Below are 19,979 nucleotides of genomic sequence, written 5' to 3' on the forward strand. Positions count from 1 at the left end.
GACAATGCGACAGTGTTTCTGTCTCGAGAGTTTAAGGCTCTTTTAGATAGGTTCGGAATTCGGCATTAGTTGAATTCTAAATACCATTCACAAGCCAATCCAGTGGAAAGGGTGAACCGGACAATCAATGCCGCGATCCGAACCTATGTGAAAAGCGATCAGAGGCTCTGGGACAGTAAACTGTCGGAAATTGAATTTGTTCTCAACACATCCGCACACGTTTCCACAGGTTTAACGCCTTATCTCGTAAATTTTGGTCATGAAGCTTTCACTAAAGGAACAGACCATCGTTGGTTCCTCGAAAATCAAAACCAAACACCTGAACAACTGATAGAATCGCGTAGAGGATTATTCAAGGACATTTACGATTTAGTCCAAAACAATTTGAAAAATGCCCACGAAGCAGGAAAATCTCGTTACAATCTTCGACATCGACGCTACGCGGAACCCTTTCACGTAGGACAGAGGGTCTACCGAAGAAATATGAAGCTATCCAATGCTTTCGAACGATATAATGCGAAGGATACTTACCCCAAGCGCATTTTAGATCATCTTTAGCCACACAATACATTTGGTCTCTCAATTAGTTTAGGATGTCTTAGGCGGCTCGCACACCGGAGCAATAAGCAACTAGCAAGCTGCAATACGCAATATGCAACAGGCAACATATTTTGTTGTTCTTCGCATACCAGAGCAATAAAAACGCCTGACATTATGCAAACAATCTACTTAGTGTACGAAACTTGTCAAATTATGAACGATAAGTTGCTCTTCAACCGACACGTCGTGTTGCCAGCGATATGTTTTGCTCTGTAAAGGCGATAGCGATATCGTATTGCGTCGGTGTGCGAGATCAACAAAAATTAAATGGAAAAGTCCATTGGCGATAATATTGCTTATTGCATGTTGATAGTTGGTAGTTGCTCATTGCTCCGGTGTGCGAGCCGCCTTAGAATGACAACTGTCATTTGACAGTCTTCAACCGTTACAACAATGATTTGCATTGTTTATGGCGGTTCACATCTCCGCTCTTTCTATTGTGATAGAGAAGTGCGTTCAGTAGATGTGTTTTGAATTTAACGTTATTCAAGGTAAATGAGTACTTCGTTGATATAAATGCACTCCACTTTCGAACTCGTGATTCGAAGAGTTGGAAGTGCATGCAACGATAATTGATTATATCGTTAGAACAATTTGTTTGAGACATGATTCGACGATGAAGCCCTATGACCCCGAATCAGTTACACAGTTCCTCAGCCAAATAGATTAGGCAGAAGCAGGATATAGCCTAGTAGTAATAGTATCATACAGACGATAGTAGCAGATTTTGTCTCGGTATGAGGAACGTAGAAAGAAATGAGAATTATATCGTTCTTGATTTAGAAATCAGGATAGAGAGATGAGATTGATTTGATGATGGTGGGATGACGGCGTTCATTGATCGTGGCACATAGTGGTTTGAAATGGTGAGGCGCGGGAAGAAATTTTAATGTGGTATGGTGGATCGAGGTTGCCATCAGACGGTTCTTCGTAATTACCAAATCCAGTTTTCGGACCGAGCTCACTTGGACAAAGCGAACTTCAATCAGAAAGCGGTTTGACGAAAAATTATATTCACAATTTTTCTACCCGAACTCGGGGAGGATTGTTACCGATCATTTCAAAATTCTTCGGTCACAAAAGGTTGTTTGTGTAAATATTTTCTGTCTAGTGTGTAAGTCAATTTTTGTTTTGCTTCGACTGGTATAAATGTTGTTAAATGTACATACCTTGATTTAATTTATGTAAACATACTAACCCAACATCGCCCCGACGAGGTTGCGTTTCAGGCGAAAAGAGACATCTGTCAGGATTGACAGATGTCCTTCCGGTGGAAATGGGAGGGAGTAGGAGAAGGGAAGGAGCTGGATGATAGGAAAGGAGGTGACTTGGAAGGAGATGTTGGATTGAGTCGGGCACTTAGTCCGGAGTCAGGAAACGACACGGAAGTGAAGAATTTTGGTATCGTTGGAACAGAAATTTGAGGAGAAGAGAGTTGAAAGACAGTGAGTTGAGAAGATAGAAAAGAGTCGTGAAAGAAAAAAAGTGAGTGGTAGAGTGAAGTGACAGAGGTAGAGAGAGAAGACCTCTTGCGGAATAGGACCCTCAATCACGCTACACCATCCTCGGGTGTCCTGCCGAGAAACTCCGGCCACCTACCACCACGTTTCCAAGCGACGCTCTTTTGCTATACGGTCCAGAGCATCACGGACAGAACACCTCCCCCCTCCCATCCGCACCGGTGAACCGCAGCACGACGACGACGACCACGAAGGACAACGAAGGGCCCCAACGAAAACGGTACCGATACTAACCCTTTAAACCGAAAAAATATAGAAAATCAAAAACTAACTTCTCTGCTCTATTCTATTAAATAATCAATGCCAGTCCATTTTGCATAGGCAGCTTCTTGTGTCCGCATTTCGCAAATCCGCTTTGCTGGTGGTCCAACCGAGGTCGAAACAGTCCTCCCGAGGGCCAAAGCCGACCCTGAGAGAAATATAAAACACGAGGTGAGCTAAGCTGGGCAGTACGGCTAAAGCAAAGTTAACAGTCTCTTTCGCTGGGTTCATGCCCGGTTGCTCGAAGACGAACAAGATTTTTACAGTGCGGCAGATCCTCTAAAAGCGCCGAAGGTTCCTACGCACCACACATTCGTCGACTTCAAAGCCTTCATATGATACAACCGACCGACGACAGCTACGGAGAATTATAAAATCACAATCAGTAAGCAACACACACAAAGCCAAACATTGATAGCTAGAAGCGACCTATAATCATTTTCACTCTTCTCTTTTTTCGCCTGCTTTGCCATGGCTCGGATGGTTGTGTTAATTGCAATGCCAGATGCACTTCAAGTGAAATATTCGCTAGCGTTCACAGCTCGAGGGGAAACATAAACGAGTAGAATAAGCGACCTTTGCTATTTCGGGCATAGAAAGATTCTGAGAAATTTCCCGAGAGGAGAAGCAATACTTATACGCTAGCGACAGCTTACTTACTATGCAAGGGTGGAGTTTACTTCGCAAATATTCTCGTTTCGCTATTCCCCTTCGTTGTTTCTATTCTAGCGGCTGCATAAGTTGCTCGTTATTAACAACTCTGTTCGGGAAAGTACACAAATGGACAGAACAAATGTATGGCGAAATGGGAATGCTTCCAATTTTCATCAATTGAAACCATATCCAGACTATAGGATAATGTATAGCATATAAAACATAATATTAGAAAATTTCCGATTCGATTGGTATGTAGATCGTTAAAATCCGTACGAAGCAAAAATAGTTATTAACGTTAACTTTATCTCATAAAAACATGACCTGTTTTCTGATTTGGCATCCTTAATGTAAGACGTAGTCCTACGTCAATAGGGCCCATAAAAATGATGATGTTGATTTGAACTAAATAAATGTATTTATTTCACGCGCATTACACGTTTTGCATTATTATCGCTTCTTGTACAGACACGGTTTGAGACTGAAATGTTTACCTTGGGCGGAATGTTTATCAACTGTCCGCACTTTTTTGAAGTTAAAGAAATAAAACAACTTATGCTTTAAGTCTTTGTTCACTACCAAGAACCCGCATTTTTGGACGCAGTCTATGAATTGCTTCACATCGTCGAAACGAGATGAAACTTCAGCAATTCTAAGGGAACCGCTGAAATAAAAGAAAAAAAATTAAATGTAAAAACTCAAATCACGATCGTTGTTGCCGCATTTACCCAACTTTCAAGACTCTATTCGCTTCCAGCAGAAAATCTCTCACGTTGGTCCCCATCAGGGATAGACAGAAGACAACAACGTTGATTGAATTATTCTCGAGCGGTGTGTTGGCCATATCACAAACTATCACACTCTCATTGTGGGCCACCAAATCCAGCGAGTACACCTTGTGGGGCACAGATTCCGCTAGTCGAGCTTCACCGCAACCAAAATCGGCAATAATCTGATCCTGCGCCCTGGAAGTATTGAGATGTTCAAAATATTAAAGCACGACAATGTATCAAGCGTAAAGATATAATTACAATTTTTGTATGTTTTTAATGATGCGATTCAGTGGATTCATCGACCATTGCACAATTTGATGTCGGTAACCTTCATGGTACGCCTGAAATGCGCTGGGGTCTTGGGAGAAAAGCTTCCTTGCTTCATCGCCGGTGGTTTTATACATCTGTTCGTTCAGGAATCGAAATCGGGAGCCTTTCAAACTTTCCACTAACTTATCTCGGAGATTGGCGGGTGCATTATTCGATTGTTTCACATTTCTAGTTTGACCTGCTTTTGTATCGTGCACATGATTTTCTCGTTTTTTCTGTTTCAATTTTTTGGCCTTCGCAGTGCCACTCTCGAGTTTTTCGATTGCTATATCAGCCTTCCTTTTGCTAGGTTTACATTTATCTTTTGGTGGAGAATGTGGTTGTTCCACTTTGCCATTTGCCTGAGGAGCACGAACGAATTTTCCTGGCTGAAATGAATCTCCGCTCTTCTCAGATTCCAGATGTTCTTTATGTTTGTTTTTCGTAACCTTCAGACGAAACTGGGTGTTATTAGACAAAATTAATAAACAGTCTCAAATTTAGTACCTTTATCTTGGCGAAGCTGTAATCCTTATGATTATTTGCTGAAAGTTCATCATCGTCCCAATCAGGTTCAGTAAATACTTTCTTCATTACGAGCGATATGATAAGCCTGCTTATTATTTACCTGTTGCGGTGTTCTTTACAGTTATAACACCACTCACAACATAAACAAATCCACGTGCGAAGAATTGTCAAATTTGAGATGGATTCTTAAAATCATACAGTGACTCAAACCCGTAATCGTACTCCACCATGTAGATCTATTTTTTCTTCTGTTGAAAATCTAAAACAAGCTTTCGGAATATTCTATTTAGAAAAAGTCATAGTGTCACATGAGGTTTGCTATCTGTTTTCAGAATAATTGTTATCATTTCTCTATGAATGGCAAATGTATAAAATTTTCAGAATAAAAACTATTATTCTGAAAACAGATAGCAAACTTTTTAACTCTCCTATGACACTATGACTTTATCTAAATAGAATGTTCCGAAAGCTTGTTTTCGACTTTCAAAAGAAGGGAAAAGAGATCCGCATGGTGGAGTACGATTACGGGTTTGAGTTACTATATTTCATTTCACTTCCATCATTTTGTGCTGCACTGCGAGATATATTTTTGTAGTAGGATTATGTCTTTCAGTAATCATGTCATATTTTTATGAAATGGTTTCAAAGGTGCAAGTAGTGATCCCCGATTTTTTTAATTAATCGTTCATCGGCTTATCGAATACTTTTCAGCAGTTTGTTGTTCGAAACGATTAATCGCCCCAAATAATCGATTAATTGATTAATCGTCACACTGAGCGAAACAATTAGTTAGACTAATGTTTCTCATATGCAAGCCATGTGGAATCAAAAAGGAGTTCATTCCGCCTGAAAATCAATTATTGTCTTTTACGCTCCCTAAAACTCGTAAACGAAGTTCAATTTGCGTTGACGCTATTGAGCTTTGTTTACGATCCCAGAGGAGCGTCAAAAATAATTATTGAATTTCAGGATAAAACTGCAGCGGCCATACGTTTTTTTCTCTAGGTTTGGATCGATTGATCGACGTAAACTATTCGTTCGCTTCGATTATTGGTTGCGCAGTATTCGTTCGATTAATAATGGATTTCTGTAGGAAGTATTCGATTAATCGATAAATCGAACGATTATCGGAGATCACTAGGTCAAGGACACTGTTCGAACGGAAGTCAATTATTTTTGCTTCTTATCAGCAAACATTAAATTTAATAACTTAGAATATTCTATGTCGCATATAAAGTCACAGTTACAATCAAATGTAATGTCGATCAAAGTATACGTTGCATATATTTAAAATCGTATAAATTCGAAAACACCTATTTAATTTATCACTACAGACTAAATCAAAATTCGATATAATAAGCACTAGTTTTATGATAAACACTATCGTAAAATCAATCTAAATGACATAATATGTGTTAGTCACGAAAACGTATAATTTGAATTATTGTAGTACTGCGAAAATCATATTAAAAAACTGTGGAAAATCGTTCAACAGTAAATCGTACTAGATCGTAATTGAGGCCACATTACATCATATAAAGAATTTGACAAATCAGTGTTAAATTTATAAAATTTGAATGAACATGTTTAGTTCATGTTAATTGATTACTCAAAACACGTAGCATTGAATTTTGCTCAACCGTTTCTATATAAATTTCATGATATTACAACTAAAATACAATCGGTAACCGGGAATGACGTATCCGATTGCGTTTCTTCTGTACCATATGCAGAGATGCCATGTTTATATAATTTGGCATTGTTGTATAGCCAATTTCACTACACTTGCCTTGAGGTTTTGAAGTTTATTTCAATAAATGTGAACAAAGAATATATTTCACAACTGCGAACTAAGTTTCATGAGTTTCGAAATGACAATTAACCTGATATACCGTTGATTGAGTGAATATCGCCCCAGTTTTTCCACAAAAACGGAACTGTGATAACTCAGTTTGTTTATTTCTGTTTTGAAGCTTTGGTTGTAACTCAAACCATATCCATAAAACTGATTATTAAAACGGTATGTAACCGGAAAACCTTCAATTTGTGAAGGGGTCGTTTGAAAGATCTAGGTTAATCTATTGTATAGTATAGGTCTAAATTAATAAAAATACAATGTCACAATCATTCGAATTTTCTAGTGCAAATGAACTAATGTCTTCTAGAGACAAAATGTATTTAGGCCGCTTGAAGTTCTCCAGAATTTTAAGTGAAAGTCGCTTTGTCGTGGACTTCATTCAACATACTTGTTGATTTTCAGCTTGAAAAAGTTTGAAAAAAGTAAGTTAATGACCCCGAGACTAGATTTGCGCAGTGGCGATATCATAAGCATTGAGGTTAATCCAAGGTGTGATTATTGCTAGTTGAAAACTATAAAAACTTGAGCCAAAAGTCTCCGTTGTTTGCTGAGAACAAAAGTAAACATTGATAAAAAAGCAAACCAATGACACTGACACAAAAGCCCTACTTTTCTTGACGATCTTTTCGGCCAATAGTTAGAAGTTTATGAAAAAAGACGGGTGGGTAATGTCGGGGACATAACCGGAGTGACGTAGGACTATACACAGGGGACAGCTTTTGTTAAATATATATTTTAAATATATTGTTTTATTGTCTTCTCCTACGTGAATACCTACCTATCTACCTGAAAAATGGATTAGTTTACTGTTTACTCTTTATGAATATGTTGATGGTTCTGAAAAGAACCTTTGGTGTTGTGTTTTTGTTATCACTCGATATTCCCATCTTGTTCGGTTAAACCTTCCTGTTTAGCTATTGCGTTTGCCACTCGCCACAGCTTTCACAGTTGGAAAATTTCTTCCCATCCAGCTTGTGACATGTTGTTCAGTAAATTACATTTAATGCGACGTGCCGGAGAAACACTTTGCCACTCACTGAAACTAATTGTTGCCTTGATGAGCGCCGAACCGAAGCTGCTCTGTTCTTGATGCGGGTTTTCTGATTGTCGTGAGCAGCTTTGCAAGCCAACTCGGGCACTCCGACGGCCGAAACTCTATAATCGCTGTTAGGTATACTGGTGCTCCGGCACCAATCCGTTCGGCCTAGTTACCCTTGCGGAGCAATCAGTGAATGCGACCAACAGGGAACTGGAGACCTGCACGGTTCGAGTGAGACTTTGCCTTTCCCTTAACTTGTCCTCCTTTGTTACGTCCACGATGCCGATGCCGTACAACCACACGGGTTTACGGTTTGAAAGAAAATAAGATATTTTTTGGGGTCCGCGTGTTTTATACTCTAGCGGTACACACTCACAGGATAGAGACAAATCGGTAGACTAAGCCAGAGGGACGAGTCCAACGAGGCGAACGAATGAGCGTTAAAAGGGAGCGATGGCAAAAAAATACATTCATTACGATTTGTTCGCTCGTTGGATTCACATGCAGGCTAAAAAGGGTCCTTTTCAGGATCACAAAATTATCTTCAATCTAAAGAGTTTATTGTTTTGTTATCACTCGATATCCTCATCTTGTTCGGCTAAACCTTCCTGTTTAGAGATTTGTTGCCACTCGCTACAGCTTTCACAGTTGGAAAATTTCTTCCCATCCAGCTTTGTCACATGTTGTACAGTAAATTACATTCAATGCGACGTGCCGAAGCGCCACTCAGTATCGCATTGGAGGCGATTTTAACCTGTAATTGAACATTTGCGATGACAGTGGTATAGTGTCGACTTTCAATGTGGGGTCATAATTTGGATCTCTATGTTTACAAAAATTTCCAACGAAATAAGTCGCATTACATGTCCGTCCAATTAGCTTAATGTCGAACTAATTGTAAATTACTGTACTTTCAATCAGGAAACAATTTAAGAATTGGTGAAAATTGAATAATCAGGAAAGTCCCCAACTATCAATAAGCTCAGAACAACTGTCAAATTCACATACTCATCAGATCCTGGCAAACAAATTATGAAAAAATCAATTTGTGTTTTATTATTATTTTGGATAATGTTTTAGAAAGCATTGAACTGTATTTCCTCAACTCTTTTTTGGAAGGTTTAATGGTCCTGAAAAGCGCCTTGTTTTATGGAATGGTTCCAATTTAGAAAACTTAGTACTCGTGGTATTGAAGAAAACCATTTCGAACGCCCTCGATGCCGCCTTGTTCTGGATTTGCCACCAAAGCAGTTTGTATAAAGAACAAACTTTTTTCTTCTGCTACCTGATGCCGTTTTGCGATTGCGTTTGCCATTCGCCACTCGCTGCAACTGCCTGTTGTCTTGATGTCCACCGAACCGAATGTGTTCTGTTCCGAATGCGGGTTTTCTTATCGTCGCGAGCAGCTTTGCCAGCTAACTCGATCACTTCGGCGGCCGAAACTATATAACGCCGGCTAGGTGGACTGGTGCACTGGTACTAACGCGCTCGGCCTAGCTACCCTTGCGGGGAACTCCAGATCAACACGGTTCGAGCGGGATTTTGCCTTTCCCTTCACTTTTCCTCCTTTACCATGTCCAGACATGGCTGCTTGGGTTGGTTTGTTGATGTGTTGTGATGCGAACCGATGTGGTGTACGGTTTGAATGAGAATGATCATTACGGCAGCGGAGCGGGGATTTTTAAGCTGACTGGCTGGCTCGAGAGTTACGCATGTGTGAGACTGCGACCAATGTTTCGTTAATTTTTTTCTTTTTCCTTCCCAATCGTGCTTCATTCTATTTCGCTGCTGCTCTGGTTGCCCGTTTTGGTCGGTACGATTTGAGGAGCACAAAATGGACCAATCAAAAATGGGCACATAGTGCATTTTGACAATGCCTGATATTTCACAATTATTCAATTATTTATTTCAAGAAAAATGAAATGTTATTCGTTATGATAGATATATTTCCTATCAATTGATGCAAAAACCTTTGCGATCTATTGAGAAATACTCGAGTGCCTAGATTTCCATTTCACCCCCTATATCTTCCGGTTAGACGTAGTCCTACGTCAATAATATCTCTCGAAAATTCACATACGCTATCATACTGAAATGTGTTCACATATTTCATAATATCTTCAAAATGTCTTCACAAAATCGAATGTCTTCACAGTAAGTCAAATGTCTTCAAAATGAAGACATGTCTTTAAACCTGGCATCACTGATCATATGTACGAGTTTTAACTGCTCTAGAATTATATTTCAGATAGCCGTGCGAAAAAGTTGCTACTTGATAATTCAAACAGCCGGAGTTTAAATCTCATCGGAACAATTTTTCTGTGGATTCTTTTGCGTAGCAAAGGAGCGCAGTTTTTATAAACAACCGCAAATCAGGCCTGGGTAAATCGCTGGCTTGAAATAGTAATGCAGAGAGAGGATACCGAGGGAAAGGAATATTGAAACTAAAGTTTTGCACAAGAAAGGCCGAGCCATAATGAACACGACGCGCGATGTGGTGGCTCAAGCGAGTGCGTTTGCAGAGAAGCTCTTTAATTTCCGCGCATAAAAACCGCCCGACCTCATAGTAAACAGCATGCGATGCGGTTTTCAATGCTGTTCGGCCGAGGACATAGTGAATGCGATGCGATGTGGGCGCGGGATCGTTTGCGGGAAAGCTCTTTTGTTTACGACTGTGGAAATCAATAAAGAACATATTACATCATATTGAAATGTCAATTCAATGCTGATGCACTCGAAAGTTTTAACCACCGGTGAATTAAATTTCAGATAGCCGCGCGAGATAGCTGGTGGATGATAATCCAGACGACCGGAGTTTGAACTCACATCGGAGCAGTTTTCACCAAACATCAATCTGTGCCATTTTGAACATTCATATACCACTCCCAACACAAGTCAATCAAACAATTATTATTTCGTGAGGCTATAATAAACATTTGACGAAAATATTTTGCGCCATTTGTTTTTTTTTCTATGTCTGTAATAAATCGTATATGAGTATGGCAAAAGTCGTATTTGGTGCTTTGACAATTCATGAATATATTCATATTAGATCGCAATTCAGTTTCAACATAATCGCTATTATAGCCGGTCAAAGTTGCATATTCATCCAAACAAATTCGGTAAGCATTTGCCATGTATGTATATGGCTTCCACTGTTGCATGCATATGCCAGTTAGGCGCATTATATGCCAACCAAATTTTAGGGCATATGATGTTATATATACGCTTGTTATGCGATTTAATGTTTGCTGGGTTGCCAGACGATTTTCATAAATATCTTCACAATCAAACTCATGGAACGAAAATAAAGGTTGAGTTGTTAAATTATTATTTTCGTTTTGTTCGATTAATTATATAACTTTATTCTAATTTACATAATGCATATAATGAAAACGATACGTTAAGGGTTTTCCATTTACCACGTTCACAGATAAAAACGATCTCACAATTCGACTGTTTACAAACTGAAGAAATGTTATCATATCTGGCATCTTTGTGCTGGGTTGTTTACATCAAGGCGCTTGTATAAATGTATAACAGGTGAAGCCACATCATCACATCAATAAGAAGGGGATTACGGTTTGTGGAGCGGGGGTTGTTTGTTTTGTTATTGCTAGGATACGCCATTTTTGCATTTTCACATGCGAGAGTAGTGGATGAACTGGATGAGAATGAAATTCTACAAAACCATCTCTTCTTTTTCACATAAATTTGCGAAAGCCGAACATAGTAGGCATCGTTCGAATAAGCGTCGTGGCAGTTAGTAGAGAGCCGCCGGCAGCTGTTTGTAAACAATACCGACAGCGATTCTAATATGGCTGAAAGTGCATTTCATATGATTGTTTCACCTGGTATATATAGAGGCGCCTTGGTTTACATGTGGAATGAAACTCAAAAAAACGCGCGATCTGAAGCGATCAGTATGTCATACCACGCGATGAGCTCCAATTCATCGCTCCGCAGCTCATCGCATCGCACCGCGTTTAGCGTAAGACTGGTGTCACTTTAGGCGGATTCACCGCCGCGGATATCGCGACGGTTTTTTTCTCGATTCGAAATCGCTTCCAAAACCGCCCCGCTCTGTGTGACATGGCTCATTCACAATACACTGTAGATCCTCCGCTGCGGTTTTACTCGTGGAATCCGCGGCGGCGAATCCGCCTAATGTGACATCAGCCTAAGAACACACTGGACAGCTCTCCCGCGCGGATTTTGCAGACAGACCGCCGCGGGACCTCGATAATGAAATGTGAATGTGATAAAACACATACGGCGGGGCGGTTGTGTACGGTTCATAAATCACTGTTGTACGGTTCCTCGTTCGTTGCGGTGGCCCGATGAAGATGATGCGCCGCAACGGTTTTGTGAGAGTATTAGTGTTTATGCGCTTTTGAAAGGTGTGAATAAAGCAAGGCAATAATAAATGTACTATCAGGTGAACCAATACGTGAAAACAACTCTGCGGTCATGTAGCTGCGGATACTCGAATTCCATCCAAATTGTCGAGAAATGCAATATTTCAGACGTTTGTGATCAACTTCTCTCTCCCTCTCGTTCAGGTAAACATCCACTCTTCCGTTTTCCTCAATTTTGTCTTTATATACACCCCCCTCTAATCATCTTACTGTCCCAACAGTTGTACCTTGTACCATATAGGTGCGATTCACATACAACATACACGTCACGTTCACGTCCCGTCACGTCACGATACGTCAATGATTCTACCATGCAATTCACATGAAAACATTCACATACACCAGCAACGTAACGACCCGTCAGCATACGTTCAACGAAAACGACCGGCAGGGTTTGTAGAAAAGAATAATTGACGGAGACGGACGGCTCGTTTGGTTTTTGTCTGGGCTTTGTGTCTCGGCTTTTGTTTTGATTTGGTTGTACAGTAATTTACATCTACATCGACATTAAGCTAATTGAACAGATCTGTGATGCAACACGTTTAATTAGACAGTTTTACCTCTAGTTGGACATTTTTGTAAACATTGAGTTCGGGGCCCAAATTATGGCCCCACATTGAAAGTGGCCACCAGTCGCAAATGTTCAATTACTGGTCAAAACCGACTCCAATGCGACACTGAGTGGTGCCTCAACATATCGCTTTATAAGTAACTTACTGTACTTTTTATGCCAACATATCTCTTAGCTCCAAATTTCGGAGTGAAAATCATTCGCGACTAGTTGGAAGAATTATTCTATTTATTATTATTGTTGCATAAGGGTCGGACTACGGGGTTTAAGCATTTAAATAATTGAATTCAATGATTCTCATTGATTTTTTTCAAAATTTAGAACTGATTCTAGGCATGCTGATTTGAAAGAGGGCATTGCAATTTAAAATTGTTGTAGGTGGCGACACCATGAATAAAATTAAATAAATCATTCGTTTGGCATTTGACGTGTCGGTGCTGGTGGAAGCATTGACTGCATGTGTGAATTGGTGGAGACGTTGACGGAACGTAGACGTTCTTCTCCGTAACGTGCTATGTGAATCGCACAATACTCGTCTTGGATCCGTCTATAAAAATATAATAATGGCAGATAGTGAAACCGTCGAAAGCTGCTGAATGTGTTTTACATTAAGCCTCTGCTGCGACTTGTCATTGCGAAAATCGCGCGGTAGAGCCGTCTAGTGTGTTTCCACGCTTACTATGTTCTCGGCTTTAATGTTTTCATATTTAATGCAACGAATTCTCGCGTAACTTTTGAAAAGGTCCTATGTAACAAATGTAAACAAATCGAGATAATGGATGCACACTATTAGTTTTCAATCATTGAATGTATTACAAGAACAATCGTTCGAGTATTCATTCTTTTCACTTTTTAATTACCGATACAAAAAATGTGCTATGTACAGATTCGGATATTGAACAACCGACTGTTACTTCGGATGCCACTTTCCTCCGAGGCTTGAAATGTTCGAAGTAACAAAGGAATCAAAACAAGGCAAAATTGTACTTCGGTCATTTAGAGTTTTTGTTTTTTTCGGGAGTTCTTATCGCTTTTAGCGCAATCCAACGAATGTTAACAATAATACACTGCCTTTAGCACGGAGTGCAGGTATTTGGATCGTTGATCAGTAGTTCAGTGTTTGCCAAATGATCCACTCATTGAAAAAATCGCTTTCGTTCGTTCAAATATGATCTTTCAGGAAACATTTCCCCCAGCGGTATTCTATTGTTGTTATGTGCTGCAAATCACGACACAAAAGAGAACGAGACAACTCTGCATCGGCTCGCACTTCATTGCACACCAGCATGCAAGCAAAGCTATCATATACGCTTTCGGTGCAGAAAGCTTATTTTCTTCTTTGCCTCTAACATATGCATACCGACCTCTCCATGCATCATGAAACAGCAGGATCGTACGGACAACGCAAAGCGAAATATTCATATTCAGCTAATGTAGCAGATCCTGATTTTTAAGTCTCAGAGAGTGCAAACTATATGATTATTTAGCTCGATAGAGGCTAAGGGAAGGGTAGTCAGATTATATTTTCCATTTTTAACGCCTCTATCCCTTGAAATGTGTATATTCATATAGACCGCATAGTTTTACTAGCAACACCGCTCTCTTTCCCCATTTGTTGCTCTCCGCAAATGGTGACCGAATGATGACGTAATTTTTCTTGTATCATTTATTGCTTTGCACTTGCCTGTGCAGTGGGTTTCGCTGAAGTAGAGCGGGACGATATATGCGGTTCAAACTTGTATGCAGGCTTCGAAAATGGTATGCGATGTTTGATACAGATCGGATATGCAATCAACAGTTTTTGACGTAGGACTACGTCTAACCGGAAGATATAGGGGGTGAAATGGAAATCTAGGCACTGAACAAGTAGGAAAAAATGCAAGATTTGGAACGCTTATAACTCGAGCATTTCTCAATAGATCGCAAAGGTTTTTGCATCAATTGATAGGAAATATATCCACGCATCTATCATAACGAATAACATTTCATTTTTCTTGAGATAAATAATTGAATAATTGTGAAATATCAAGCATTGTCAAAATGCACTATGTGCCCATTTTTGATTGGTCCATTTTGTGCTTCTCAAATCGTACCGACCAAAACGGGCAACCAGAGCAGCAGCGAAATACAATGAAGCACGATTGGAAAGGAAAAAGAAAAAAATGAACGAAACATTGGTCGCAGTCTCACACATGCGTAATTCTCGAGCCAGCCAGTCAGCTTAAAAATCCCCGCTCCGCTGCCGTAACGATCATCCTCATTCAAACCGTACACCACATCGGTTCGCATCACAACAAATCAACAAACCAACCCAAGCAGCCATGTCTGGACATGGTAAAGGAGGAAAAGTGAAGGGAAAGGCAAAATCCCGCTCGAACCGTGTTGATCTGGAGTTCCCCGCAAGGGTAGCTAGGCCGAGCGCGTTAGTACCAGTACACCAGTCCACCTAGCCGGCGTTATATAGTTTCGGCCGCCGAAGTGATCGAGTTAGCTGGCAAAGCTGCTCGCGATGATAAGAAAACCCGCATTCGGAACAGAACACATTCGGTTCGGTGGACATCAAGACAACAACAGGCAGTTGCAGCGAGTAGCGAGTGGCAAACGCAATCGCAAAACGGCATCAGGTAGCAGAAGAAAAAAGTTTGTTCTTTATACAAACTGCTTTGGTGGCAAATCCAGAACAAGGCGGCATCGAGGGCGTTCGAAATGGTTTTTTTCAAAACCACGAGTACTAAGTTTTCTAAATTGGAACCATTCCATAAACTTTTCAGGGCAATTAAACCTTCCAAAAAAGAGTTTTGGAAATACAGTTCAATGCTTTCTAAAACAATATCCAAAATAATAATAAAACACAAATTGATTTTTTCATAATTTGTTTGCCAGGATATGATGAGTATGTGAATTTGGCAGTTGTTCTGAGCTTATTGATTTTCACCAATTCTTAAATTGCTTCTAGATTGAAAGTACAGTAATTTACACTTATCTCGACATTTAGCTAATTGGACGGACCTGTAATGCGACATATTTAGTTGGACATTTTTGTAAACATAGAGTTCGGGGTCCAAATTATGACCCCACATTGAAAGTCGACACTGTACCACTGTCATCGCAAATGTTCAATTACAGGTTAAAATTACCTCCAATCCGACACTGAGTGGTGGTAATGCGACGTGCCATTGAATGTAATTTACTGTAAAATATGTCACAAGCTGGATGGGAAGAAATTTTCCAACTGTGAAAGCTGTGGCGAGTGGCAAACGCAATAGCTAAACAGGAAGGTTTAACCGAACAAGATGGGAATATCGAGTGATAACAAAAACACAACACCAAAGGTTCTTTTCAGAACCATCAACATGTTCATAAAGAGTAAACAGTAAACTAATCCATTTTTCAAGTAGATAGGTAGGTATTCACGTAGGAGAAGAAAATAAAACAATATATTTAAAGTATATATTTAACAAAAGCTGTCCCCTTTGTATAGTCCTACGTCACTCCGGTTATGTCCCCGACATTACCCACCCGTCTTTTTTTATTCTTTTGACGTAGGACTACGTCTTTCATTTCTAAACCGGGGTGTAAAACCAAACTTTCGAGAACGAAAGCGTTACGCCGGAGACCGAGATTTTGAGCGTTAATAGCTCTTAAACAACTGAACGAAATGGTATGATAAACACTTCATTTGAAAGATAAAATGTCTACGCGTCATATACTTGTTACTTTTTCATCCAAAAACTTGTTTCAATAGTCTTAAAATTGCTTTCAAAACAGGCTATTGAAATCAAAAATCGGTATATAAGCGAGCGCCGCTCGTAAACCCACTCAGTTATGATTGAACAGCGATTGGAGCATGTTGTCGCTGTTGTTGTGAAGCTAATTTCGTTTATCATGAAAGCGCTGATGAACGGTGTCACCAAGAGCCTGTTTGTGCACCTAAGGCCAAAAGGGAATCCATCAGGAGGAGAGTGATGCCACGGTTCCGCTTGAAACATCGGAGCAGCCACCACACACACACACATACACGCGCGGAATTCTCGTTGCTATCATCGTTGCTGAAAAATAATCTGCCAGTTCCCCTGGGAATTGAAAAATACATTCATGCGAAATAGTTTATTTTAATGTTTTCTGCAACCAAATACATTTGGTTTTGTTATTTTTCAATCAATCGCAATTAACAGGAAAGCTTCTGAATATTTTTTTCCCCATCAGTGGAAATTTTCATATCCAATATTGGATGCATAACATGAAAAACGGAAAATGTTTCACATCGCGAAAATCAAGTCATTTTCGAGCGATTATTTGCTTTCTACTCATATAATGCTGCGACCAAATACATTTCGTTTTTGATTTTTTCAATCAAGTGCGATCAACGTAAGACCACGTCTTTCGGCAATTTATTAGAGGTGCAATGAATCTTTAGGAATTCCCGCTCTACGCGCACTGACAAACAATGTTTACTCAACAATTTCTCAAACTAGAAATGGGTGTTGTGAGAAAGGATTAGCGAACGCGAAAACGACAAACGGGAGAAAGATACGTTTGGAGGTTGAAGGAAATTGGCAGAAAACTTCTTCATTCTATCATTCAAATAATGTGATTAATACCACATCGTTTTGCCAGAAAGAGATTATTAATGTTCAAAGGAGGAATCGAGTCCTCCGAGGAAATTACCCAGCGCAAATTAGAGTCGACTATCAATTGCGGCATTCATACACAAATAATTTTATAATGCAGTTTCACCAAAGTGATTTCTTCGGATATATTCACTACATCATGTCATGTATTTCATATTCTTCATTAAGAAATCCATATCCATGGCACCTACCGGTAACGAATTAGTATCGAAACCACGATTTTCGCTAAATGCTCCTTTCAGTTCGGCCTGTAAAAAACTTTTCTGTACTCTAATCCATCAAATTTGGAGCCCTGAAAAGGGCCGTTGATTATATGCTAAGCTAATATAGCACGCTCTCCTCGGATACAATGGGCCAGCTGGATGTCCTTGGGCATGATGTGACGCGTTTTGCATGGATAGCACACAAATTGGTATCTTCGAATAAGCCTCCTGCAACGTCATAGCCGCGGAACTTTGGAAGCGCAAGTCGGTTTTGAAGTCCTGAGCAATTCCACGATCCAAATGCTGCAAAGGTAGCTGCGGATCAGCAATTCGGTCGACTTCTGATAGCGATGAATTTCACGCAAAGTTCCCGGTCGATAGCGATGTGGCTTCTCCACCTATCCTGCTACTGGTGCGCTTATCCGAGCTGACTTCGTGTGCCTTACCACCGAATGACTAACGAGCTGTCTGCGAAAGACTAATGAGCTCGAGTCCTCACGGTGCGAGAGTAGAGTAAGAAATGAACGAAAGCAAAGGAAGCGTTATTTTATAAACCATAAAAGTATAGAATCTAAATCCCACCTTTATTATATTCGTGAGTATACAGTAAGCTTATACAATAAAGAGGGTGGGGTTTACATTCGATTCTTTTATGTTTTATAAAATGACACTTCCCTTGCTTTCGTTCATTTCTTACTCTACTCTCGCACCGTGAGGACTCGTTTCATCGGGACTAAGCAGACAGCTCGTTAGTCTTTCGGTGGCAAGGCACCACGAAAGCAGCTCGGATAAGCGCATCAGCCGCAGGAAGCGTGAAGAAGCCACATCGCTATCGACCGGGAACTTCGCATGAAATTCGTCGCTATCAGAAGTCGACCGAATTGCTGATCCGCAAGCTACCTTTGCAGCATTTGGTTCGTGGAATTGCTCAGGACTTCAAAACCGACTTGCGCTTCCAAAGTTCCGCGGTTATGACGCTGCAGGAGGCTTATTCGAAGATACCAATTTGTGTGCTATCCATGCAAAACACGTCACATCATGCCCAAGGACATCCAGGAGAGCGTGCTATATTAGCTTAGCATATAATCAACGGCCCTTTTCAGGGCTCCAAATTTGATGGATTAGAGTACAGAAAAGTTTTTTACAGGCCGAACTGAAAGGAGCATTTAGCGAAAATCGTGGTTTCGATAATAAATCGTTACCGGTAGGTGCCATGGATATGGATTTGATAATGAAGAATATGAAATATATGACATGTTGTAGTGAATATATCCCCATATCGAAGAAATCACTTTGATGAAACTGTTTACCGTTTGTCGTTTTTAATTGTTGGGAAAGGGCATTATTTCTGCTGACTAAATTCCAAGAAAAAATCCATTCCTTCTTTAAGCGTGATTCATTCTGCCTCGGATCAACGGAACAGTATGATAATCATTCCATACAAAAGATAAAATGTCCAAGAGTTATATGATTGATATTTATTGAGTCGAAAAATTGTTTCAATAGCTTAATGATAGCTTCGAAAACAGGTTATTGAAATCATTCGTATCCGTATGTAGCGCGTCCACTTGGAAACCCATTAATCTTATTGGAATGCGAGATGGGGAAGCTCATACTTACGTCTATGCATTATGCTGTACACTACAGACTTTTTTTCTCCGTACTGATTAAGAAGCCGACCGAACTATCGGTCGTCAAGTCAGTCTGCAGTCGGCGGGGGCTCTTAATTTCGTTTTTGCAGGCCGAACAGAAAAAATTTCAGTCGAGTTAACTCTTTTTTACAGTAATGCTTTTGAATCCGGACACTTTGCATTACATTCAATATCATACCACAGCCATAACATTTTTTTCATGTTGAATTTATGCAATTAATAGTTGCTAATATAGTTACTGATAGTTTCTTGATAGTTACTATTCAATCGCATTAATTCAACATGCAGAAAATGTTGTGGCTGCGGTATGGTATTAAATGTAACGCAAAGTGTCCGGATTCAAATACATTACTGTATACTTACTTCGATGTTATTCGTTTCTCTCTCAGGGTAAGCAACGAATATAATAAGGGTGGGGTTTAGATTCTATACTTTTATGGTTTATAAAATGACACTTTCTTTGCTTTCGTTCATTTCTTACTCTACTCTCGCACCGTGACGACTCGTTTGTTTGGGACCAAGCAGATAGCAAGTTAGTCTATCAGTGGTAAGGCACACGAAAGCAGCTCGGATAAGCGCATCAGCCGCAGGATAGGTGAAGAAGCCACATCGCTATCGACCGGGAACTTTGCGTGAAATTCATCGCTATCGGAAGTCGACCGAATTGCTAATCCGCAAGCTACCTTTGCAGCTTTTGGATCGTGGAATTGCTTAGGACTTCAAAACCGACTTGCGCTTCAAATGTTCCGCTGTTATGACGCTGCAGGAGGCTTATTCGAAGATACCAATTTGTGTGCTATCCACGCAAAACGCGTCACATCATGCCCAAGGACATTCAGCTGGCCCATCGAATACAAGGAGAGGGTGCTTTATGAGCTTAGCATATAATCAACGGCCCTTTTCAGGGCTCCAAATTTCATGGATTAGAGTTTAGAAAAGTTTTTACAGGCCAAACTGAAACG

The 19,979-nt window shown here is 40.1% G+C and overlaps 1 protein-coding gene and 1 pseudogene across 1 annotated transcript; one reads left to right on the forward strand and one right to left on the reverse strand.

Moving 5' to 3' along the window:
- Positions 1-3,430: 3,430 nt before the first annotated feature.
- On the reverse strand, positions 3,431-4,785 carry LOC129769339 (ribosomal RNA-processing protein 8). Its single transcript, XM_055771548.1, has 4 exons — positions 4,625-4,785; positions 4,067-4,566; positions 3,764-4,000; positions 3,431-3,699 (listed from the first exon to the last, which is right to left on the reverse strand). Exons 1-4 carry the CDS (start codon positions 4,709-4,711, stop codon positions 3,486-3,488), a joined length of 1,038 nt encoding a protein of 345 aa, XP_055627523.1. The 5' UTR covers positions 4,712-4,785; the 3' UTR covers positions 3,431-3,485.
- Positions 4,786-6,947: 2,162 nt separating this feature from the next.
- On the forward strand, positions 6,948-7,159 carry LOC129772190 (U4 spliceosomal RNA; annotated as a pseudogene).
- Positions 7,160-19,979: the final 12,820 nt, after the last annotated feature.

This window comes from Toxorhynchites rutilus, chromosome 2, assembly GCF_029784135.1.
Source record: "Toxorhynchites rutilus septentrionalis strain SRP chromosome 2, ASM2978413v1, whole genome shotgun sequence".
NCBI classification, from domain to species: Eukaryota; Metazoa; Arthropoda; class Insecta; order Diptera; family Culicidae; genus Toxorhynchites; species Toxorhynchites rutilus.

Bases quoted from the DNA above. Each gene is read 5' to 3' on its own strand.
- LOC129769339 (XM_055771548.1), bottom strand. From the start codon at position 4,711: ATGAAGAAAGTATTTACTGAACCTGATTGGGACGATGATGAACTTTCA. The intron at 4,567-4,624 runs GTACTAAATTTG...TTTCGTCTGAAG, and splicing joins ACAGCTTCGCCAAGATAAAG to GTTACGAAAAACAAACATAA. The intron at 4,001-4,066 runs GTAATTATATCT...CAATACTTCCAG, and splicing joins ATTAAAAACATACAAAAATT to GGCGCAGGATCAGATTATTG.